This window comes from Engystomops pustulosus, chromosome 3 (genome assembly GCF_040894005.1).
Source record: "Engystomops pustulosus chromosome 3, aEngPut4.maternal, whole genome shotgun sequence".
In the NCBI taxonomy this organism is placed as follows: Eukaryota; Metazoa; Chordata; class Amphibia; order Anura; family Leptodactylidae; genus Engystomops; species Engystomops pustulosus.
The window spans coordinates 69,840,913-69,862,553 of NC_092413.1; the positions used below are offsets into that span (position 1 = coordinate 69,840,913).

Sequence of the window (21,641 nt, forward strand, 5' to 3'; positions counted from 1 at the left end):
GATCTCTGCTCGCAGTAGTCAGTAAGGCCTTAAAGGCCAAATATAAGCCGCTAGTGCAATAGGTAAGAAAAAACGATTACGCCGAACGCTGTTTGTCCCTCATGAGCACTCGTTCTGGAAGAGGTTATGTGGGCAGAGACGCCTCTGATTGGTTCCCTTCTCAGTACTAGTAACACGATGAGGGGTGGAGTCAGCAGCTGTTGCAGGTGATGACGTCAGAAGCCGGTGGATTACTTTGGAGCAGTGTGTTGTGAAGGGTCTGGGCAGGTCGCTCTAAGTGCATTCTCCACGCAAATAATAGAGAGGGGTGGAGCAGGGCCGCGCCCACTGATTGGATGTCCTGTCTCTGGGGGAAAGTGGGAAGATTTCGAGGTCTGGTGAAGCAGAAAGCTAAGGAAACTTTTGTACAAAAGACATTTAGGGGGAGATTTATCAGCGCTTCTAGTTTTTTGGTGTAAACCCTGATGTAATTCCATTTTCTTGTGCACTTCAAGAAACTGTGAGGGCGCGTTCACACGTTCCGCTAGTGACGCGTTTCCAGAGAAACGCATGCAATCGGGGTATCAATCGCATGCGTTTCCCGGGAAACGCATATGCGATCAGCCCAAGCCCCGCCCCCTGTACGCTAACGTCGCATTATGAACGCGCCCTGATGATAACTGCCACTACACCGCCACACCATGTGGGCATGGAGGGACACAGGGTGTGCCCGTGCAATCTTTAAAAATCAGCAAATATTTACCAGTGAATGTTCACCGATTTGTTAATGAAAGCTACGCCACTTCAGACCTGCTGTCATTTTGTCTTCCTGCCAGAACGGCGGGTGGATACATCATGAGGTCTAAGCCTCTTGATGTATCCGCGGTGGCGGCGAAGGGGGGAGGACTGGCGTTTGATAAATCTCTCCAAAAGTAGGGGCTTCGCTAAATAGGGTGATGGGGTGTTTTCATATTTTTGGACACACAGTGCAGTTTCCCAGGGGTGGGTGGGAATGCTTCTCTATAGCCACTCCCAGGGTACGCATGGCCTAGTCAGAGTACACACTACAGGTCCTTATGGATCTATGGTTTAGTATTTAAAATTTAAAATTGTCCTGCTTAAGATCTCGCTGTGGGCGCATTTAAAGGAAAAATCTAACTTTTATAATTTACCTAATGGCGTCTAATCCACATTGGACTTATCTCTGTACTCCCCGCGTATGTGCAGTGATTCCGTGAAGCTGGAGTAGTACACTCCACTTTCACCATTCTCAGCCGAAGTGAACTACAGTGGTTTCACTGCACCAGCGGGGAGTGATCTGATAGCCTTCTTGGTAAATACTTTACCTCCGCTACATGAGGCTGCATACTACCTACCCTAATATCATATCAATACGGGATAAAGAACTGTATGTAGAGGAAGCACATGAATATTGACACACCCAAACATTCCTCTCCCACCATAAATCATGCAGGCCCACCTCCACACACCACCTACCCAACAAAGTGAATCTACTCCCTCCTCTATCTACAGTCATTAAACTGTCTACCGACTCATCAAACACTGGATTGAAATCTCCCATTATTAACAGGGGCACATCAGGTAGGCCTGTCAACCTCTCCATCAAAACGCGATGAGGTAACTCAAATAGGGAGATGGAATATACAGCACCACTGTTATACAGTCCCACCTATAGAGTCTGCCGTTTCCCCCACAAACCTCCCGCCTGGGTCCGCAAATAATGGATGACAAATAATCCATACTCTCTGGAGCAAATGCGCTGTGTCTTTAGTCAGATGTGTCTCCTGCAACCCCACAATTTCTCACCCCATTCATACGTACAGTATCAAATTTTGCCCTCCTTTTAGAAGCATTTCCTAGGACCCTCATGTTCCAGGACAAGCACTTTTTCCTCCATCTAATAATAATAATACCAATCTTTATTTATCTAGCGCCATCAAATTATGTAGCGCTTTACAAATTATAGGGGACATGTACAAATATATTACATTACAAAGAACAGACAAACAGTCATTTGGAACAATAGGAGTGAGGGCCCTGCTCACAAGAGCTTACAGACTATGAGTATAAGGGTGTTGACACGAGAGGTTGTAGAAGAATCCAGCCATTCCTTATAAGGGAACAATATAAAATAATTTAATAAATAAAAATTCTGCTGCTTGAACCAGCCATCAGCTGCCATCTTATTTACAGGGTCCAAGGTGAAAATGACTGCAGAGAAGCCTGGAACTTGGTCTATAATCTGCTGTTTGCCGAATGACAGATGGGGGATAGAACATTGGATGGATTAGTAAAAGGAGAGTTGACATTTCATGCTGTTAGCGAGTGTGATAGGCTTGACTAAAGAGAGCTTTGGAAGGTGGGTATTGGTCTGGGGGAGGGCATTCCAGAGAATTGGAGCAACGTGGGAGAAGTCCTGGAGGCATGCATGAGACGTTCGAATTAAGGTAGAGATTAATCTGATATCACTGGGAGATTGAAGAGCGCGAGAAGGGCGATAGACTGAGATGAGAGATAGGGATTATTCAGATCTTTGTGGATGAGGGTTATTATTTTAAAGTGAATATGGAAGGAGACGGGCAGCCAGTGTTTGGTCTGAAAGACGAGCCTGGCTGCTGCATTAAGAATAGATTGTAGAGGAGAGAGTTTAGCGAGTGGAACACCGATTAATAGGGAGTTACAGTAATGTAGTCAAGAGTGAATAAGTGCAACAATTAGCATTTTAGAAGTTTCAATTGTCAGAAACGGTCGGATTCTGGAGATGTTTCTGAGATGCATCTGGCAAGAGTTAGCAAGGGATTGAATATATGGTGAGAGGAGAGGCACAACCCCAAGACATCGGGCCTGCTGCTTCGGTGCTATAATGATCCCACGGACCGAAATGGAGAGGTCAGGGTTAGGTAGGTTAGTAGATGGTGGAAAGACAAGAAGTTCAGTCTTAGAAAGATTAAGTGTCAAGAAGAGAGAGGACAAGATGTTAGAGACAGCAGAGAGACATTCACTAGTGTTCTGGATTAAGGCAGGGGAGATGTTACGTACAGAGGTATATAGCTGGTTGTCATCAGCATAAAGATGATACTGGAAGCCAACTTTGCTGATGGTTTTTCCTATGGGGGCAGCATAGAGGGAGAATAGAAGAGGACCTAGGACTGAGCCCTGAGGAACCCTGACACAGAGAAGAGAAAGATCCAGAAAAGGAGACACTGAAAGTGCAGTCAGAGAGATGGGAAGAAAACCAAGAGAGTGCAATGTCCTTTAGGCCAATGGAGCGAAGCATCCTGAGAAGGAGCTGGTTGTCCACAGTATTGAACGCTGCAGATATATCCAGAAGAATGAGGAGAGAATAGTCATCTTTGATTTTTGCAGTGAGGAGATCAATGGAGACTTTAGAAAAGGCAGTTTCAGTGGAATACATAGAACGGAAACCAGATTGTAGGGGATCAGGGAGGAAGTTAGCTGAGAGATAGCGGGTTAGAGAATAGACCAGGCATTCCAGGAGTTTGGAGATGAAAGGGAGGTTAGAAACTGGTCTGTAGTTGCTATCATTGGATGGGTCCAGTGAAGGTTTCTTTAGTAAAGGGGTAACAACAGCATGCTTGAAAGAAGAGGGGATGACACCAGAAGTGAGAAAGAGATTGAAGATTTTAGTGAGGTGAGAAGTGACTGCTGTGGAGAGAGACTGAAATGTGAGGGGATGGGGTCACTAATGCAGGTAGTGGGTCGAGCAGAGGAAAGGAGCCTGGACACTTCTTCCTCTGTGACCGGCTCAAAGGAAGATGGTGAACAAGGTAAGACACTGGAGGTAAGGGGATTGGTGGGGTTAGAAGATTGTATTTGCCAGGAGATAATTGCTCAATCAATTTTATCCTTAAAGTAGGTGGCCAGATCTTCAGCCCCAAGGTCTGTGACAGGTGGCTGCACCTTTGGTGTGAGTAAGGAGTGAAGCGTATCAAAGAGCCTTTTGGGGTTGTTAGAGAGCTAGGATATTAGATTAGTAAAATAGACCTGTTTAGCAAGGTGAAGGGCAGAGTTATAAGTTTTTAGCATAAATTTGAAGTGTAGAAGGTCTGCAGATGTGCACGATTTTCTCGTGGAGCACTGCCGAAGGAAACTATAATCTGACAGTGTGATTATAGTGGTTACTAGCCAGGTTTGGACAGGTGAAAGATGAGATTGGGGACAGTGCAGACTGTAAGTTTTCTGTGAGTTGGTGAGTATCTATTGCACGTGGGTTCCGGTATGAATGATGGATTCTGATGAGGATTCTGAAAGGTGAAGGATTATTAAAAGTAAAGAAAGGAGGTTATGGTCTGAAAATGGAAAGGAAGAATTGGTAAAATTAGATATTGAAGATGGTCAGGAGAAGACCAAATCAAGTATGTTTCCCTCATTGTGAGTGGAGGAATCGTAGAGTTGTGAAAGACCTAGAGAACTAGTTAGTGCTGAGAGGCAGGAGGGGAAATGGGAGTGTTAACAGGGATGTTGAAGTCTCCCATGATGATGGTTGGAATGTCACGGGATAGAAAGTGAGAGAGCCAAGAGGCAAAGTGGTCAAGGAACTGATAGGGTGAGCCAGGAGGACTGTATACTACAGCCACACGAAGAGAGAATGGGCGGAAAGGTCTGAGGGTGTGAACCTCAAAAGATGGGAAAGTAAGAGAGGGTACAGGAGGAATGACCTGGAAAGTACATTGTAGAGAGAGAAGTATGCCTACCCCTCCTCCCTGCCTATTCTCAGGTCTGGAACAGGGAAAAAAGTGTAAAGCGCCATAAGACAATGCCGCAACCGAGGCAGAGTCATCCTGCTGGATCAAGTTCTGAACAGAGAAAAACAAACTTATTGAGGGGCATAGATGAACATTAAATCAGGTAGGACAGAAAAGGGTCAAATGTTACAGAAAGAAACAGACACTTGCAATACCTAGGCAAGCAGAGATATATACCATTGCAGTCTGATAGATTTATATCTGGGGCTCAAACCCCTAATCATTGTAAGGTGACTTTCAAATTAAATGAGTCTGTGTCCAGCGCTGGAATTGACTAACTTGAATGAAAAGACAAGACCTGTCCTTGCAGGAAGTTAGCAACAAGACTGCTACTTTATTGTGGGACGGACATTTATAGAAAACCATAAGGCACTTTACATAAGGCGTGTAATTAGGAAAGCAGCAACTATAATTGGGTGTTCTCACCCAGGAAATGTAACACTATTGGATGTAAGCACACAAAGGAGTCTGATACTATTGGCTACATGCAAATACTGAAACTTCACATAAACCAAATGTCCAGATGTCCACCTGGATACCTTCCACTAGGTGGTGCTAGTGAGCACTAAGTCTTTGTTACAAGAGGGAAACACCCAAACTTAGTTATCATTACACAAAGTTATGTGAAATAATGCTGAATCTTTAAAATGTCCGACAATACGTAAGATGGCGTCTGAGTCCAGTGTAATATCTTTAACAATTCCCCCCTTTTGAGCTTTGCATGGCCTGTAACTTTGTCCAGAGTGACCTCCTCAAACTCCAGGTACCCACAGGTAGGCTAAGCCCTTACCTGCTGGACTTGTTAACTCTTCACCAGATCCCCTGGAGGCCAGTCACTCGGGGGTTACAGGCCTGCACACTCAAATTACATAAATTGTGTTTCCATAGTTTATGGGTTTATTAACAAGCTGGTTCTTCAACAAGACGGTATCCTCCACACCGGCACTTCTCCTGTCATGGTTCTTACCACCTGGATGGACATCTGGGACATGGTGGACTTGATGAGGAGGACCACACAACACGCAATAAGTGACGAGAGCAAAATCACAATCCCCAATATCACCCCCACTTACAGGAAACCCTTCCAATCCCCCAACCACAAAGTGAAGGACAAAGTGTCCACCCCAGAGTTTCTCTCGAGTTCCCTGGACAGTCCTTCAATCTCTTCAAGTGCATGGGTAATGGATCCATAGGGGGCGATGTCATCTGGGATGTATATGCGACAAGCCACTCCCACCATCTTACAGACTCCTCCCTTCTCAGCAAGGATCATGTCCAAAGCCGTGCGGTTCTGGGAAGCATCTCGGATACAATCACAAATCTCTGTTGATTACAATAAAACCAGTTAACCCAACCAACATCTTTACTCATAGCTCTCTGGGGAATAATGGACTCTAGACCTGCCCATATCTGATTGTGGGCCTTGTACTCATCTGGGACCCCCCTTGGTGCTCCCACTGTATCTATATAAACGTTGTCATCTAGGTGCTTCTCTCCGACCTCCAGAATCCTTTGGGATTCTCCACCTTTACTTTATGTGTCTGATTCAACTTATCCCTGGGGATCACGAGGAAGGAATGCACAAGTGTTATCACTGTACACTCGCCTTCCCAGCCTCTAGGCCTGACCTGACTCTCCTATCCCCACAAATCCGGTACACATCAGACACTGCTAATACAGGGTTACCTGTGCTGTCAATGTTAAAGAAGGTCATTGCCTGCACCAACCGTAGGTAAAGTCTCCTACCCTGGGGGCATCCTGGTTAGCCCTATAGATACAGTGATAGTCATGGTTGGGGTGTCCCTGAGCATACAGTCAGTCAGAAGAGACCAGCTAGCAAGAAGAATAAGTTTGCAATAGTAAGTGTTGGAAGCGTGCTGACTTCCCTCTAGCTTCACAGACGTGGCACTGGTCAGCAGGACTTGGAAAGGACCGTCATAGCGAGGCTCCAGACTGTCTCTCTGGTGCGTCTCTTTACCACCACGTAGTCTCCGGGCTTCAGGTTATGCATCCTGAGGTCTCTGTCTGGATCTGAAAAAGTAATCAGAAACACTTTGCGGATCTTTTCCAAGGCCTGGCTCAACTGTATGGCATGTTCCACTTGGTTTCCTAGTAGGGGTCTAGTCTGGGTGCACAGCCAAAAAATACTTCAAAGGGGAACAATCCCATCTTTCTGTTAAGGGTGAATGGTGGGCAGCAGGAAAGCACTCACGCCATGGTTTCCCTGTTACTTCCATGGCTTCCTGGATCTCTAACTTAAGAGTGACATTTATTCTCTCAAACCCACAACTAATTCGGGAAGGGTAAGGGGTGTGCAGGGCCTATTCTACACCCAGGAGGGACAAGGCTTTAGGTTTTTACCTGTCCAGTGAAGTGGGTTCTGCGACCGGACTCTATGGTCTCTGGAAGTCCAAACCTGCAGAAAAATCTCACTCACCACCTTCTTGGCTGCGGCTCTGGCAGTAGCCTTGGTCATGGGAGAAGCTTCTGGCCACCCTGGAAAGAGATCAATGCACACAGGCACGTACTCTACGTACCACTTTTTGGTAGCTGGATAAAATCCATCTGCAGTCTTTGGAAGGGATACAGCAGCTTGGGTGTCACCTTCTGTGGGGTCTTTACCACCTTACCCGGGTTGTGGCGGGCACAGACTATACAGGCTATCACTAGTCTAGTGACAGGGGTAGTAATGCCCGGGGCAAACCACTTATGGTTTATGAGCACTAGCATGGCCATTTTGGATGTGTATGTGTCCGTAGGCTACTTGACTTACTGTCGGGTGCAGGGCTCTGGGCAGGCACACCCTCTCTCCCAGCATCCAGGTCCCATCGGCATCTGGGCACCAGCTTTCCTCCACACTTCCTTCACTTCTGATGACTCTTGGGCCACCAGGGACTGGAACACCTGTGGATCAAACTTTTAGCTCAGAACTCACTGCTGAAACTTCAGGACAGTCTCTGGGCTCCATCTGTGCAGCTGCCTTCGCCATTCCGTCAGCCACATACTTGCCCTTGGCTTGTGGAGTTACCAAATTGTGTGTGCTTTTAGTTTTACTATCCCCACCTCTTTTGGAAGTAAGAGAGCATCCATGAGCTCTATAACCAGCGTGCCATGCTTAAAGGGGGTCCCTGCAGAGGTGAGGAAATCTCTAGCCTTCCATAAGGGTTCATAGTCGTGTTTAGACCCCAAGACTATACCTTGAGTATAGATATTTGCCCTTTTACCTTCCGCCAGCTGTAGCACTTCCCTGAGTGCCGTCACTTCACCTCCTGCACTGACCTGTGTGGAGGGAGTGGTTCTGCTTGTACTACCTCATGTGCGCCACTGACCACTGTATATCCAGTGTAGAACCGTCTGTCTTCTCCTACAGACCTGGAGCCATCTATGAGAAAAAACTCAACATCTGCGTTACTCACCCTTCTCTCCCCTCTCTCTGAATCCTGGAAGACTGGCGATAGAATGAAGGATTCAGAGCTGTGCACCTTATCAGTGTCTCCTGGGGCATCAGGAGTGCACACTGGAGTCTGAGCTGTCTGGCCTTTGCTCAGATGCTTGGGCTGTAATTGGGTGAGGACACTGTGCAAGGTATGTGGGGTTTGCTCTGTAACTGAGTGATCTAGGGTCTAGGATCGACTCACTGGCCATGCTGAGCAGATTGCTGGCTGCAGCTACTGACACATGAGGGGCTCCCCTCACGACTGAGTCTAACCGGGCCTAATAGTGGGACACTGGTAAGGCCACCACGTTCCTGGACTCGACACCTCTGGCGTGGCCTAGATACTCAGTACAAAATAAAACAAAAGTTTGATCCAGTGGGATGTGCCTAGGGCCGGTGCAGACAGGATTTGCCACCTTAAGGCTATGGAATGCATCAATTGCCTCCTGACTAAGGGCAAATGGGGAAGAGGCAATTCAATTATCAAGGGGCAGCATCAGGCTGGAGGCAGCAGACCTTATCCCAGGCCTGTAGGAACTGGCCAGTACTAGAAACATGTAAAGAGGCTTAGGGCCTCAGGACAGGGGCACATTCTGGACTGCCAGCTTTCTTCCCTCTGTCAGGTATCTGCCTGTGGCTGGGAAGCAGTGGCCTAGGAAGACCACCTTCTCCTGGCAGTACCGGAGTTTGTCTCAGGAAACTTTACAACCCTTCTGGAACAGAAAACACATAAGGTCAATAAATGCATCCTGGCAAACAAAGACAGTAGGTCCTCCGCATACTGAAAAGCAGAACATCCAGTAAGGGGCTAATCTGCCAGTCTACTCCCTGTAGGGCCGTGTAGTATGGAATACTGGCTGGGGGAGTTTTACCCCCCTTGTGGGAATCTGCATCAGATATACTGGAATACTACACTGGTAAAGGCAACTCTATTTGGAGGGGGGCTTTCAGAAGAGGGGGACTGTTCTTGCTGACATCCTTGTCCATTACCACCCCCCTTGTCCCGCCCTGTTGGGGCCGTCTACGTTTCCTAGAGTGTGTCTCTTTGTATTCTTATCACAAGCAAATTCCTTTAAGTCTTTTAGATTGTCAGCTCTGTTTCCCCCACTCAACACAGATGCTTTCTGTGTGCTTCAAGGCCACTTCTCACAGACACAGATAAGACAAAGCCCAGCTGCACAGCTGCACAGAGATCTCCCCCTGATTAACTCTTTCAACTCCAGAAAGCAGGTACCAGAGACATTGCAACACTTTTTCTAGTAATTTTTCTGCAATTGTCAAGATCAAATAAGTTTAAAAATAAAATAAACAAAATAAACAAACAGCGTTGCACACTCAAGACCCTTAGCAAATGTTTGAAATTGGTGAAAATATTCACCTGCCGGCATTTTATTTATATTTCAAACGTCCGCCAGGACGCCTCAAGGGTGACTCGGCTGCTATCCTACAACCAGCCTACAGTTTAGAGTTATAGGCAATTAACTTTCAGGGACTTGAAGGGAATATACTGTCTTAAGATGGCCACCACTAAAAGATGGTAGGGCAGGTCATCTTCTCTAACCCCCCAGATACGGGGGTGGAGTCTAAGAGGGTGCTGGTTGCATTCCAAAAGTTTTTTTTTTTAATGAGCACTCTCTAGGATTCCTGTCCCTCTGCCCTGGTCCGTCCGTCCGTAGTCACTGGTCTAAGTCTCCAGTAATCAACCCCATCCACTTTCCTTTGTCATTAACTCTCTACTTACATCAAAACAACCTTCTGCCTGGGTGTGCCACTTTTTGTCTTTGAGCCAGCCACCATTTTCATCAAGTGCTGTCTCCTACCTCTGCACACTCAGGGAATCATCTAACATACCCAAAACTTCAATACCTCATAACTTCCTTTTACCCACTCTTTACCTTTCCTGTGTTACACTATGTCAGTCGCCTTTTTAGGTCTGCAGTGTCCAGCTACAGTCTTACTTTGCTCACTACCTATTTTGTGGAATCTGTGGAATACCTGATTTTGTTCAAGGGCTATAGATATCCTCCGTACATACAGCTCCAGACTACCCCGCTAACTATCAGTAAGTACAAATTAGAGACCTTCACACAATATTTCAGAAATCAAGGAGTTAACGCTCAACTGTAAAATTCCCGTCAGTGTCCCTCTTGTCTCTATTGTCCTTCCGCATCACGGGGCCGCATCAATCCCGAAGGAATGATACGTAAATTTGGCCAGAATTTGTCTCTGCAAACTTCCAGATTCTATCCGCGCTTACATGAACAAAATCTCAACACCATCACAAACTTTCTGAACTATCTCAACAATCCACAAGAGGGCACTGCAGACCTTTTTCTACAACATACATTGTCACGTCCAGTCTCTGTCAATCAATAACCTTACAAGAGATCCTTTATCACATAAAGTGAACATACTATTATATATGGACATATAAGGCAAAGTGCATAATATCACACAAGGAGATGACCTTACCCAGTCCCTTTCAGCCAGTGAAACAGAACTACAGTCAAGGTAGACAAAAATAGACTTGACTTACCCCGACGAGCGCTCATTGTCAGTTCTGGTCACTGGCCGCCTGGACTCTTGCGGAGGTCACCTCGATGGTTAGATGTCCATAAAAAGTATGGCCACCCAGGAAGACGCCAATTCTGATAGATTTATATCTGGGGCTCAAACCCCTAATCATTGTAAGGTGACTTTCAAATTAAATGAGTCTGTGTCCAGCGCTGGAATTGACTAACTTGAATGAAAAGACAAGACCTGTCCTTGCAGGAAGTTAGCAACAAGACTGCTACTTTATTGTGGGACGGACATTTATAGAAAACCATAAGGCACTTTACATAAGGCGTGTAATTAGGAAAGCAGCAACTATAATTGGGTGTTCTCACCCAGGAAATGTAACACTATTGGATGTAAGCACACAAAGGAGTCTGATACTATTGGCTACATGCAAATACTGAAACTTCACATAAACCAAATGTCCAGATGTCCACCTGGATACCTTCCACTAGGTGGTGCTAGTGAGCACTAAGTCTTTGTTACAAGAGGGAAACACCCAAACTTAGTTATCATTACACAAAGTTATGTGAAATAATGCTGAATCTTTAAAATGTCCGACAATACGTAAGATGGCGTCTGAGTCCAGTGTAATATCTTTAACAGCAGAAAGTGAGACTGGATTTAAAGACACCATAGATGGGTGAAAATTGATTCGGCAATCAGAGATACACTCACCGGCCACTTTATTAGGTACACCATGCTAGTAACGGGTTGGACCCCCTTTTGCCTTCAGAACTGCCTCAATTCTTTGTGGCATAGATTCAACAAGGTGCTGGAAGCATTCCTCAGAGATTTTGGTCCATATTGACATGATGGCATCACACGGTTGCCGCAGATTTGTCGGCTGCACATCCATGATGCGAATCTCCCGTTCCACCACATCCCAAAGATGCTCTATTGGATTGAGATCTGGTGACTGTGGAGGCCATTTGAGTACAGTGACCTCATTGTCATGTTCAAGAAACCAGTCTGAGATGATTCCAGCTTTATGACATGACGCATTATCCTGCTGAAAGTAGCCATCAGATGTTGGGTACATTGTGGTCATAAAGGGATGGACATGGTCAGTGTTCTGACACCCTCAATCCGTCCCTGTGAACGAGTTGTCAGACAGCTAAACTCTTTTCCTATCAATGCATTGAGCTGAACGCAGGGGGTCCTTTTCAACTTTTATTAATAGGATCAGTGTAAAACTACAAGAAAATAACAGCATTCAGTACAAGGTACATAGCATATCTCAGTACATCACATTCTGTAAGGTACATGAATTATATAATAACTCACCGACTGTTCTATGATGAGGAAAAGAACAGATTAACTGTCCAAGAGAGAGACAGTGTGTGCAGCTTCTATGGAGCAAGATGGCTGCTGCAGGGGCATGGGGCCAGGCTAGAGAAAGGCATGATGGGAAACTAAGGAAGCCTAAGTAGGAAAAGTTTAGTCTGCAGGTAAACATGAGGCAGAATAAATGAGGCTGCAATACAACAACTTATCAACAGGTGGAGCAGCTGGCAAAATTAACTAGATATGTGCCTGAGAAGGCATGACACTCCCCGTCTGGTTTCCAGGGGATACCACATTTCAACTACAGAGTAACAGAACAAGTTCAGAAACTGGTCTAAGAAACAGTTTTCCATTTTGCTTGTCCCAAAATGTCCCATGCAAAGAACCGTGCCGGACAGGTCGATGGTCGTAGTGGCTGGGGATGTGGCTGTTCCTTGGCAGGTCGCAAGGTTTCTTCATGTAGTTTGGGATCTGGTGTTGCGTGTCCTGAAGAAGGTTGAGTGTCGTTTCCACGTAACCGCTCTTGTGTTTGGACTGCTTTTGCTGGGGAAAAAGACACGTTTGGCATGTCGCGGTCTTTGTCCTTTTGCCTTTGTTGGTAGCACAAGAAAAGCCCCAGTAAGGTCATTATGATCAGTAGGACAATGACACCAATAATGGCACTTGCAGATTGTCTCTCAGAGCCATGCACAGGGCTGATCTTGGTGTAAGGGTTTAGTTTCTCCATCTTTAGGGCAGCTTGATCACAGTGGATGCCCTTGAAACCAGGGTTACAATAACAGGTTCCAGTAACATGGTCACTGGTTGCATTGTGTGGACACTCACACATCTGACGGCAATCATATCTGAAAGTCTCTGGCAGACATTTCTGTTTGCAATGTTTTCCTGTGAATCCTGTTCTTCGTGTGCACTGCTCAGTGATGTGGTCACAGTTGGCTTCATTGTGGCACTGACAGACATTGGCAGAGTCCTTTCCATAAAATGAAGATGGGAACTTTTTGGTGATCACATCTCTATCACACAGGTAATTGGTGGCATGCCTGACTTCTCTGGTATTCAGGTGTGCTGGGTTGGGGAGCTTCTCTCGGTTAACATCCCCTATGATGACCCATCCTAAGTCTAGTTTCTGAGCGTAGGGCGAGTTATGAGGGCCATTTATCTGTTTCCTCACTTTGTGGACTCTGATAATGTCTCTACCCAGCAAAAGGACCAACTTGGCTTGAGGATCCAGGGTAGGGATAAGATGTGCTATGCTTCTCAAATGAGCATGCTGTAGAGCTGCTTCTGGTGTGGGGATTTCTTCCCTACTGTTCGGGATTGAATTACACTCTATTAGTGTAGGAAGGGGTAAGGATGTCTGACCATCTATAGACTCAATCTGGTAACCTGTGGCTCTTCTCCCAGTTTCTTTGCTCACTCCTGTACATGTTTTAAGAGAGTAGGACGAACTATGTCCTTTGATTTTAAAGATGTCAAAGAAGGCTGTACTTGCAAGTGACCTGTTGCTCTGGTCATCCAGGATGGCGTACAGTTTAACTGCTCTTTCTCTGTGACCTATAGGGTAAACTATGACAGGACAGATCTTTGAGCAAGATTTGTTACCTAGATCTTCTCCGCAAACTTGAGTACACAGAGGTGACACATCAGGGGGTGCACTTTCTATCCTCTCCCCGCCGTGCTCTGAAGTACTGTCTGATGGTGAGGGAATCTGTGGTGCTGGCCCTGGGTGTAGAGCCGTAATGTGTTCCTGGCTGTTGCACTCTCTGGCGTGCAACCTCTGGCTAAGTGAGATGTAGATGCACAACACCTGTAGCAAATGTCATTCTCCTTGAGGAACATCCTGCGGTCCTTAAGAGATTTGTTCCTGAAACTTCTACAGTTCTGCAATGAGTGAGGCTTTTTATGTAAGGGGCACTCAGTGTTTGGGTCTTTTGTTAGTGTCCCACTGGTTTCTGGTATACTATCATTCTTATATGATAAATCGTCAGGAGATACATTTGTTTTGTGTACGGTGATAGGTGTGCCTCTGGGGTTACGAATTAAAGCAGGATTACCTGTGCCTGGGTTGACGAGGTCTACGGTGGAAAAGTCAAAACTAGGATCATTCCTGATCTTCGCCTGCTGACGTACGAAATCTACAAAAAAGAAGAATGGTGGGAACTGCACGTTGTGTCTGTCTTTGTACTCTGAGCCCCGGTTCATCCATTTCTCCTGTAAACTGTAAGGTAGCTTCTGCACTATGAATTTGATGCCTCTAGCTGTATCTAAGGACGTGAGGCCTAGCAGGTCTCCTTCAGACTTGGCAACTTGTAGTTCTGTCAAGAGGTCACTCAATTCTCTTAGCTTGTGAAAGCTTTTGTTTGATATTTTAGGAAAGTCCTCTAACCTTTTAAAGAGGGATTCTTCTATCATCTCTGAGGAACCGTAGCACTCATTGAGTCTCTCCCATAACATGTCCAAGCCTCTGCTCGGGTAGTTGATGTTAATATCTCTGATGCGTTTTGCGTGCTCTGTCGACTCGTCTCCTAGCCACTTCACTAACAGGTCCATCTCTTCGCTTGCAGAGAGGTCAAGGCCTGCTGTGGCATTCCTGAAAGAAGCTCTCCATGCTCTATAACTTTCAGGCCGGTCATTAAATTTTGAGAGACCTTTGGTGAGCAGCTCACGGCGTGCAAAGAACTTGAGGAAAGGTGGTAGCTCTTGGTCTCTGAGAGGGTGATCTGGATGAGCATGGCTGTGGTGAGGATTAGTTGAGCAATTGTCATAGAATGCATTGCTGTCAAAGTAGTCTTTGTCAGCACCTTCTTTCTTGAAAGCAGTCACTGAGTGGTAGGGACCCATCGGTCTGGATGTAGGTTGCATGCAGGGTGATTGGTAGACAGAATTACCTTCATGCTTAGGGTGATGTGTGAGGGTTGTTGACTGAATGACAGGATGTTGTCTTAGATCATCAGCAGAGTTTGATCTCACTCTTTGAAGTGGATGTAGGTACTGGTCTAACTGGGCTTGCTGTAGCACATATTCTGAAGTGCGCTGAGAGACATCCTGATGACCAAGTTCAGGTTCAAGTTTTATGCTGGCTCCTTCACAAGTGCCGCATACTGCTGCTTCTAAAGCCTGCGCCTCGGCTTCTGCTGCTGCTGCTTCCATGTCCACAGCAAGTTTTGCAAGGTCGGCTTCTAGGTCTGCTTTTTCCTTCTTTAATTTCAATTCCTTTTCAGCAAAGGCAGCTCTCACTTTGGCGGCTTCTGCCTTTGCTCTGGCGGTTGCAGCTGCAAGACTGCTCTTAGAGGTCCTTGAAGCCGCTGAGCTGACATGGGACCGTGCAGCAGATCCTCTGTCTGACATTGCTGTAAGCTGCTTGACTGCTTGCTGATAGAAGACAGTATCTGTGCTTCAACCCCGTTATATAGTAGTCGTTTTACTGTTCTGACACCCTCAATCCGTCCCTGTGAACGAGTTGTCAGACAGCTAAACTCTTTTCCTATCAATGCATTGAGCTGAACGCAGGGGGTCCTTTTCAACTTTTATTAATAGGATCAGTGTAAAACTACAAGAAAATAACAGCATTCAGTACAAGGTACATAGCATATCTCAGTACATCACATTCTGTAAGGTACATGAATTATATAATAACTCACCGACTGTTCTATGATGAGGAAAAGAACAGATTAACTGTCCAAGAGAGAGACAGTGTGTGCAGCTTCTATGGAGCAAGATGGCTGCTGCAGGGGCATGGGGCCAGGCTAGAGAAAGGCATGATGGGAAACTAAGGAAGCCTAAGTAGGAAAAGTTTAGTCTGCAGGTAAACATGAGGCAGAATAAATGAGGCTGCAATACAACAACTTATCAACAGGTGGAGCAGCTGGCAAAATTAACTAGATATGTGCCTGAGAAGGCATGACAGTCAGCAACAATACTCAGGTAGGCTGTGGCGTTGCAACGATGCTCAATTGGTACCAAGGGGCCCAAAGAGTGCCAAGAAAATATTCCCCACACCATGACATTACCACCACCAGCCTGAACCGTTGATACAAGGCAGGATGGATCCATGCTTTCATGTTGTTGATACCAAATTCTGACCCTACCATCCGAATGTCGCAGCAGAAATCGAGACTCATCAGACCAGGCAACGTTTTTCCAATCTTCTACTGTCCAATTTCGATGAGCTTGTGCAAATTGTAGCCTCAGTTTCCTGTTCTCAGCTGAAAGGAGTGGCACCCGGTGTGGTCTTCTGCTGCTGTAGCCCATCTGCCTCAAAGTTCGACGTACTGTGCGTTCAGAGATGCTCTTCTGCCTACCTTGGTTGTAACGGGTGGCGATTTGAGTCACTGTTGCCTTTCTATCAGCTCAAACCAGTCTGCCCATTCTCCTCTGACCTCTGGCATCAACAAGGCATTTCCGCCCAAAGAACTGCCGCTCACTGGATGTTTTTTCTTTTTCGGACCATTCTCTGTAAACCCTAGAGATGGTTGTGTGTGAAAATCCCAGTAGATGAGCAGTTTCTGAAATACTCAGACCAGCCCTTCTGGCACCAACAACCATGCCACGTTCAAAGGCACTCAAATCCCCTTTCTTCCCCATACTGATGCTCGGTTTGAACTGCAGGAGATTGTCTTGACCATGTCTACATGCCTAAATGCACTGAGTTGCCGCCATGTGATTGGCTGATTAGAAATTAAGTGTTAACGATCAGTTGGACAGGTGTACCTAATAAAGTGGCCGGTGAGTGTATATACCATTGCAGAAAGTGAGACTGGATTTAAAGACACAGTAGATGGGTGAAAATTGATTCAGCAATCAGAGATATATACCATTGCAGAAAGTGAGACTGGATTTAAAGACACAGTAGATGGGTGAAAATTTAATCAGCAATCAGAGATATATCTCTGATATCTCTATAGTTTTCTCTATCCCCTCTTTTCACCGCAGCCATCCGTCCATCTGCCACACCACTGACCACCCTTGTCAAAACTAACGTCCCATTAATCAGAACGTGAAGTGTATCTAAAGAAAGCATCTTCTAATCTACCCAGCGTGTTCGCTATAAATTGTACTCAAACTTAATGTTTCCGCCATATTCCAACCTATAAAACATCAAAATTCCCCACCCCTGCCACACCCACTCCCGATTCTCAAGCAGATATAAAAAGTAAAGGATCAGATTCGCCTGTTTGAAATAAAACTTAACGAGCACCAGCAGGAACGAAACCAGGGTCACAATACCAGCACAGAGCATGGAACACAGTTTTCTCTGGGGCACAAGGCATGAAGATCTAGCAGGGTACGCAAAGGCAAATTTATATAGAATTCTGTGGAAAAAAAGGAAATGATGCACGCGTGTAAGGCCGGAGGTCCAGAATCAGGAACGGAGAGCGGTTAGAAGCGCGAACGCCACGTCGACTTACACAGAGGGGCGCGGATGAGCCCGCAACCTGAAATATGGGTTGCGGGAGCACCCATGACAGCCACAACTCTAAGATGTGTTAGATATAACATGGAATAGGACACCTCAGCCATCTCTTGACTGCATTCTTCTTTTCTAGACCTCCGAGGAAAAATCTTGAAAAAAGCAATATGGCCTCCATTGATCATGATGTCTTGTGTCAGGGCCGGCTCCAAGTTTCAGTGGGCCCCTGGGCAATAGAGCCTCAGTGGGCCCCTTAACAGTGAACTTATGTGGCAGCATTAAAATAACTTTAAATACCAAATATGAAAACATGAACCATTATGAATAAAACAGCCTCCATGAATTGTTATACAGAGGCTGCAGCCTTTATGAATTGTTATACAGAGGCTGCAGCCTCTATGAATGATTATACAGAGGATGCAGCCTCGATGAATTATAAGGCACAGGCAGGCGGCTGCAGCCTCTGTTAATTATTATGCACTCCATTGCCAAGCCCCACCCAGGACAGGCTGCAGCCTCTATTAATTATAATAAGGCCCAGGCTGCAGCCTACTTTAATTACTATGCAGCCAAGCAATGCGGCAGCCCAGTCCTCGGACAGTAAAAAAATAATAAACTTTAAATTACCACGAGAACGCAGGTCCAGCGATGATTTATCCGTCCGCTCCATTCTTCTTCTGCAATATTCTTTGACTTCAGCGCAGCGTCCGGCAGGGTCGCATGCGCAGTGAAGTTATCACTGAAGTTATGCGTAGCCGCTGAACTGATTCCTTCCAAGATCCGCCCTAGCGCCGCCCCCTGTCAAGCCCTGTCGGACCCCAACGCAGACACAGTAAGATCGCGCCAGGGTTTCAATTACATCAGCGACAAGGATGCCGTCGCTGATATAATTACATTTTTTGGTCCATGGTCGTGGTGGGCCCCTGTGGAGCTCTGGGGCCCCGGCACTTGCCCGGGGCAGCCGGGTGCTGACGCTGGCTCTGGACAGTGTGGATGGTATGCTGGATCACAATTGTATGGCTGAAGTCCAGAGGATGTATGCTGAAAACCCAATGATGTTGCATGACAACTTCCAGCATGATTTGTAGTTGATCAGCAGGAGTGGTGTCATCATCCTCAATGTTGAATTCAAGCCACCAAGACTGGTCAGCGAGATCTCCTTCAGTACTTCTGGTGATCCTTAACTGGGGGGAAGCAGACAAGTAGGTTTCCATTAAATCCTCTCGGAATGTACACCAAAGAGAGTAGCAACAGCCTGATATTTTCTCAGGCCCACTGAGGAGTCCCCTACATATATCAGCCGGACAGGGACCTGTCCCATGATATAGTCAGTAGATTTCTAGCAGCCAGTATGTCCAGGTCATCATTAAGTGGAACAGTGTAGTCTTGTACCTGGACACCCATGCAGGCTTGGGACAACACCATCATCTCAGTCCCAGGTTGCAGTGAGACAGGCTCGGCACAGATGTTAAAGATTCCTGTAGTGCCTTGAGAACTTCAGGGTAGCAGTGGCGGAGTACATTGGTACTCAGCACCAGAGAGAAATTAACATCTTCAGGCACTTGAGTTATTACTATGCCTTGTCTTGGTAATTAGGGATGACCAATGATTAAAGGCTCCCAGTAGCCTTGGATGGGCAAAATCTTTCCATTAGTTGCAATAATGTTGAAATAGGTCTCTGGAGGTTTTACTCCTCTTTGGCATCTCTCGATGGTGGTTACCAATAGCTGGTATCGAATAAGGCAGGTGGGGTCACTCCATTTATGTTGACATTCACCATGGGACACGCCAAACACCAAATTATCTCTGGATTCAGGCACAGTCTCTGGGACTTACTGATTCTTCCCCTGAGGGGAGTCCTGCAGCCTCAAGGGTTTGTCTTTTTACTGACAGCACTCTTCATGTCCAAATTCTTGGCAGGGACTCCATCAGGGTCTTGGGTTAATCCGGCAAGGTCACTAGACACCTGGAACCAGAGTTGGGTGCCGGCTGGTTCCGGTTTCATGAGGTGATAAAGCCAGTGAAGAAGTAGGAGGCCCTCTTTTCTTTGGCGGGGAGGACACCTCCACCTCCAATCACTCAAGCATCTTGCTCATGGTTTCAGTCAGACAAGTGATTTGTTTGACTAAGACAGCAACTTCTTCTGACACTGGAGGCTGTGCACCTTGTTGGACCAGATGGACAGCTAGAGCAGTATCTTCTAGAGTTACTTGATCAGGCGCCTCTTGAGTCTCAGTAGGCAATCTGAATAGCCATCTCCTTGAAATTAAGGAAAGAAGCCCTGGGGTGTTGGAGAGACAACATCTTTAACCCCTTATCACCGACATGATGTAATATGTCTCACGATAATTGGTTATAACTGCGGAACGCTTTAACATATCCAGGTGAATTTGAGACACATTGTACTTCATGTTAGTTATAAAATTTCAGTGATAAGTTGTGCGTTTCGTTCTGAAAAAAGTGAAAATTTGGCAAAAGTTCGTAAAAATTCTTCATTTTCCAAGTTTGAAATGTTCTGCTTTCCAGACAGGAAGGAAGACTTCCCAAAAAGCTTGATAATTAACATTTACCGAATGTCTGCTTTATGTTGAGATTATATTTTATGTGTCCTCTCATTTTTCTAGAATGTTATGAAGCGCAGAACTTTAGGTGCCATTTTTCACATTTTGAGGGACAACTCAGCTTCCAAGTGACTTTGAGAGGCCTAAATAATAGTAAAACCCCATACATTACCCCACTATAGAAACTTCACCCCTCAATGTATGTAAAACAACTTCTATTAAGTCTATTAACCCTTTAAGTGTTTCACGTGGGTTAAAACAATATGGACTTGCGATTTATAAACTTTAGAATTTTTTTGGAAAATATATTCATTTAGGCCAAAACTGACAGTTTTAGAATAAATTAAATGATGAAACGCACTGCAACGTTTGATGCCCAATTCCTCCTGAGTGTACTGATACCCCATATTTGGTGGTAAACTGATGTATTGGCGCACGGCCGAGTATAGAATGAATGGAGGCGCCATTCAAAGCAGATTTGTTTTGTCACATTGTTCGACCTATTAATTTTAATTTTATTTGGTAATGTGAACATATGAGGGCTTATTATTTACGGGATGAGATACAAGGTATAGATAATTCAATTTGGGAGTCTAAAGCTTATTCATGAGATTTTATTAACTATTTCAAGGGGGACACATACAAAATCATACATTTTTATTTAGGATTTTTAGCATTTTTTTCCCCCGCTCACCGTAACATAAAATAATATTTTATCTTTATTCTCTGGTTCACTATGATTGCGGCGATACCTCATTTATATCGTTTTTCTTATCAGAGCTTTCCTGAGCAAAACCAATATTGGAGAAAAACGCATTGTTTTTACTATTGACAACTTTTTAGGGCCATAACTTCTGTATTTTTCTGTTGTCAGATCTGGTTGAGGGCATATTTTTGTGAAAAGAGTTGTTCTTTTCAGTTGAATCATATTAGGGAACGTAACTTTTTTTTATCACGTTTTAGAACATTTTTAGTCATGGTGTTTGATGAAAAATTGTATATTATGGGAAGTTTTTCAAGTTACGCCATTCACCGAGCGGATTCACTATTAATTTAGATTTATTGTACAGATTGATACGGCCGCGGTGATACCAAATATGTACGTGTTTTTGTGTTTTATATACTTTATTTGCATTTTATGTGTAACTAGGGAGATTATGGCACTTTTATTGTATTTATTTATTTAATTATATTATAAAATGACTAAATCTTTTACTTTTTTACATTTTCTACTTCTTGGCTTGAACAAGCAAGCTTTTACACTGCAATACACTTGTATTGCAGTGTATAGTGTAAGTAACTGAGCATGCTGTACATGCTCAGTTTCATACAGCCGGGTTCTGCCAGGAGACGGAACCCAGTGGGGACAGAAGCCGGCAGCCTCGGGTCACTCGTCGGAACCCAGGGCTGCGGCAGGATGGATCCCCTGGTGTGCTTACCGATCCATGGTGGGGGCCCTTACACGCTGCGGTCATGCTTGTCCATGGAGTTTTTCCGATCCCGGATGTTAGTGCCGGGTCTGGGCTGTCATATCACAGCCCAACATCGGCACTTGCAGGACCTGATGTCCTGAAATCTTTTTCTAACACGCCGCCGTAGAAAGGCGTCACGTCAGAAGAAGTACC

The 21,641-nt window shown here is 45.4% G+C and overlaps 1 protein-coding gene across 1 annotated transcript; it reads right to left on the reverse strand.

The window, feature by feature from the left end:
• Positions 1-1,898: 1,898 nt before the first annotated feature.
• On the reverse strand, positions 1,899-15,939 carry LOC140121426 (uncharacterized). Its single transcript, XM_072140994.1, has 3 exons — positions 15,687-15,939; positions 12,046-15,595; positions 1,899-11,954 (listed from the first exon to the last, which is right to left on the reverse strand). The coding sequence occupies exon 2, from the start codon at positions 15,391-15,393 to the stop codon at positions 13,705-13,707; it is 1,689 nt and encodes a 562-aa protein (XP_071997095.1). The 5' UTR covers positions 15,394-15,595; positions 15,687-15,939; the 3' UTR covers positions 1,899-11,954; positions 12,046-13,704.
• Positions 15,940-21,641: the final 5,702 nt, after the last annotated feature.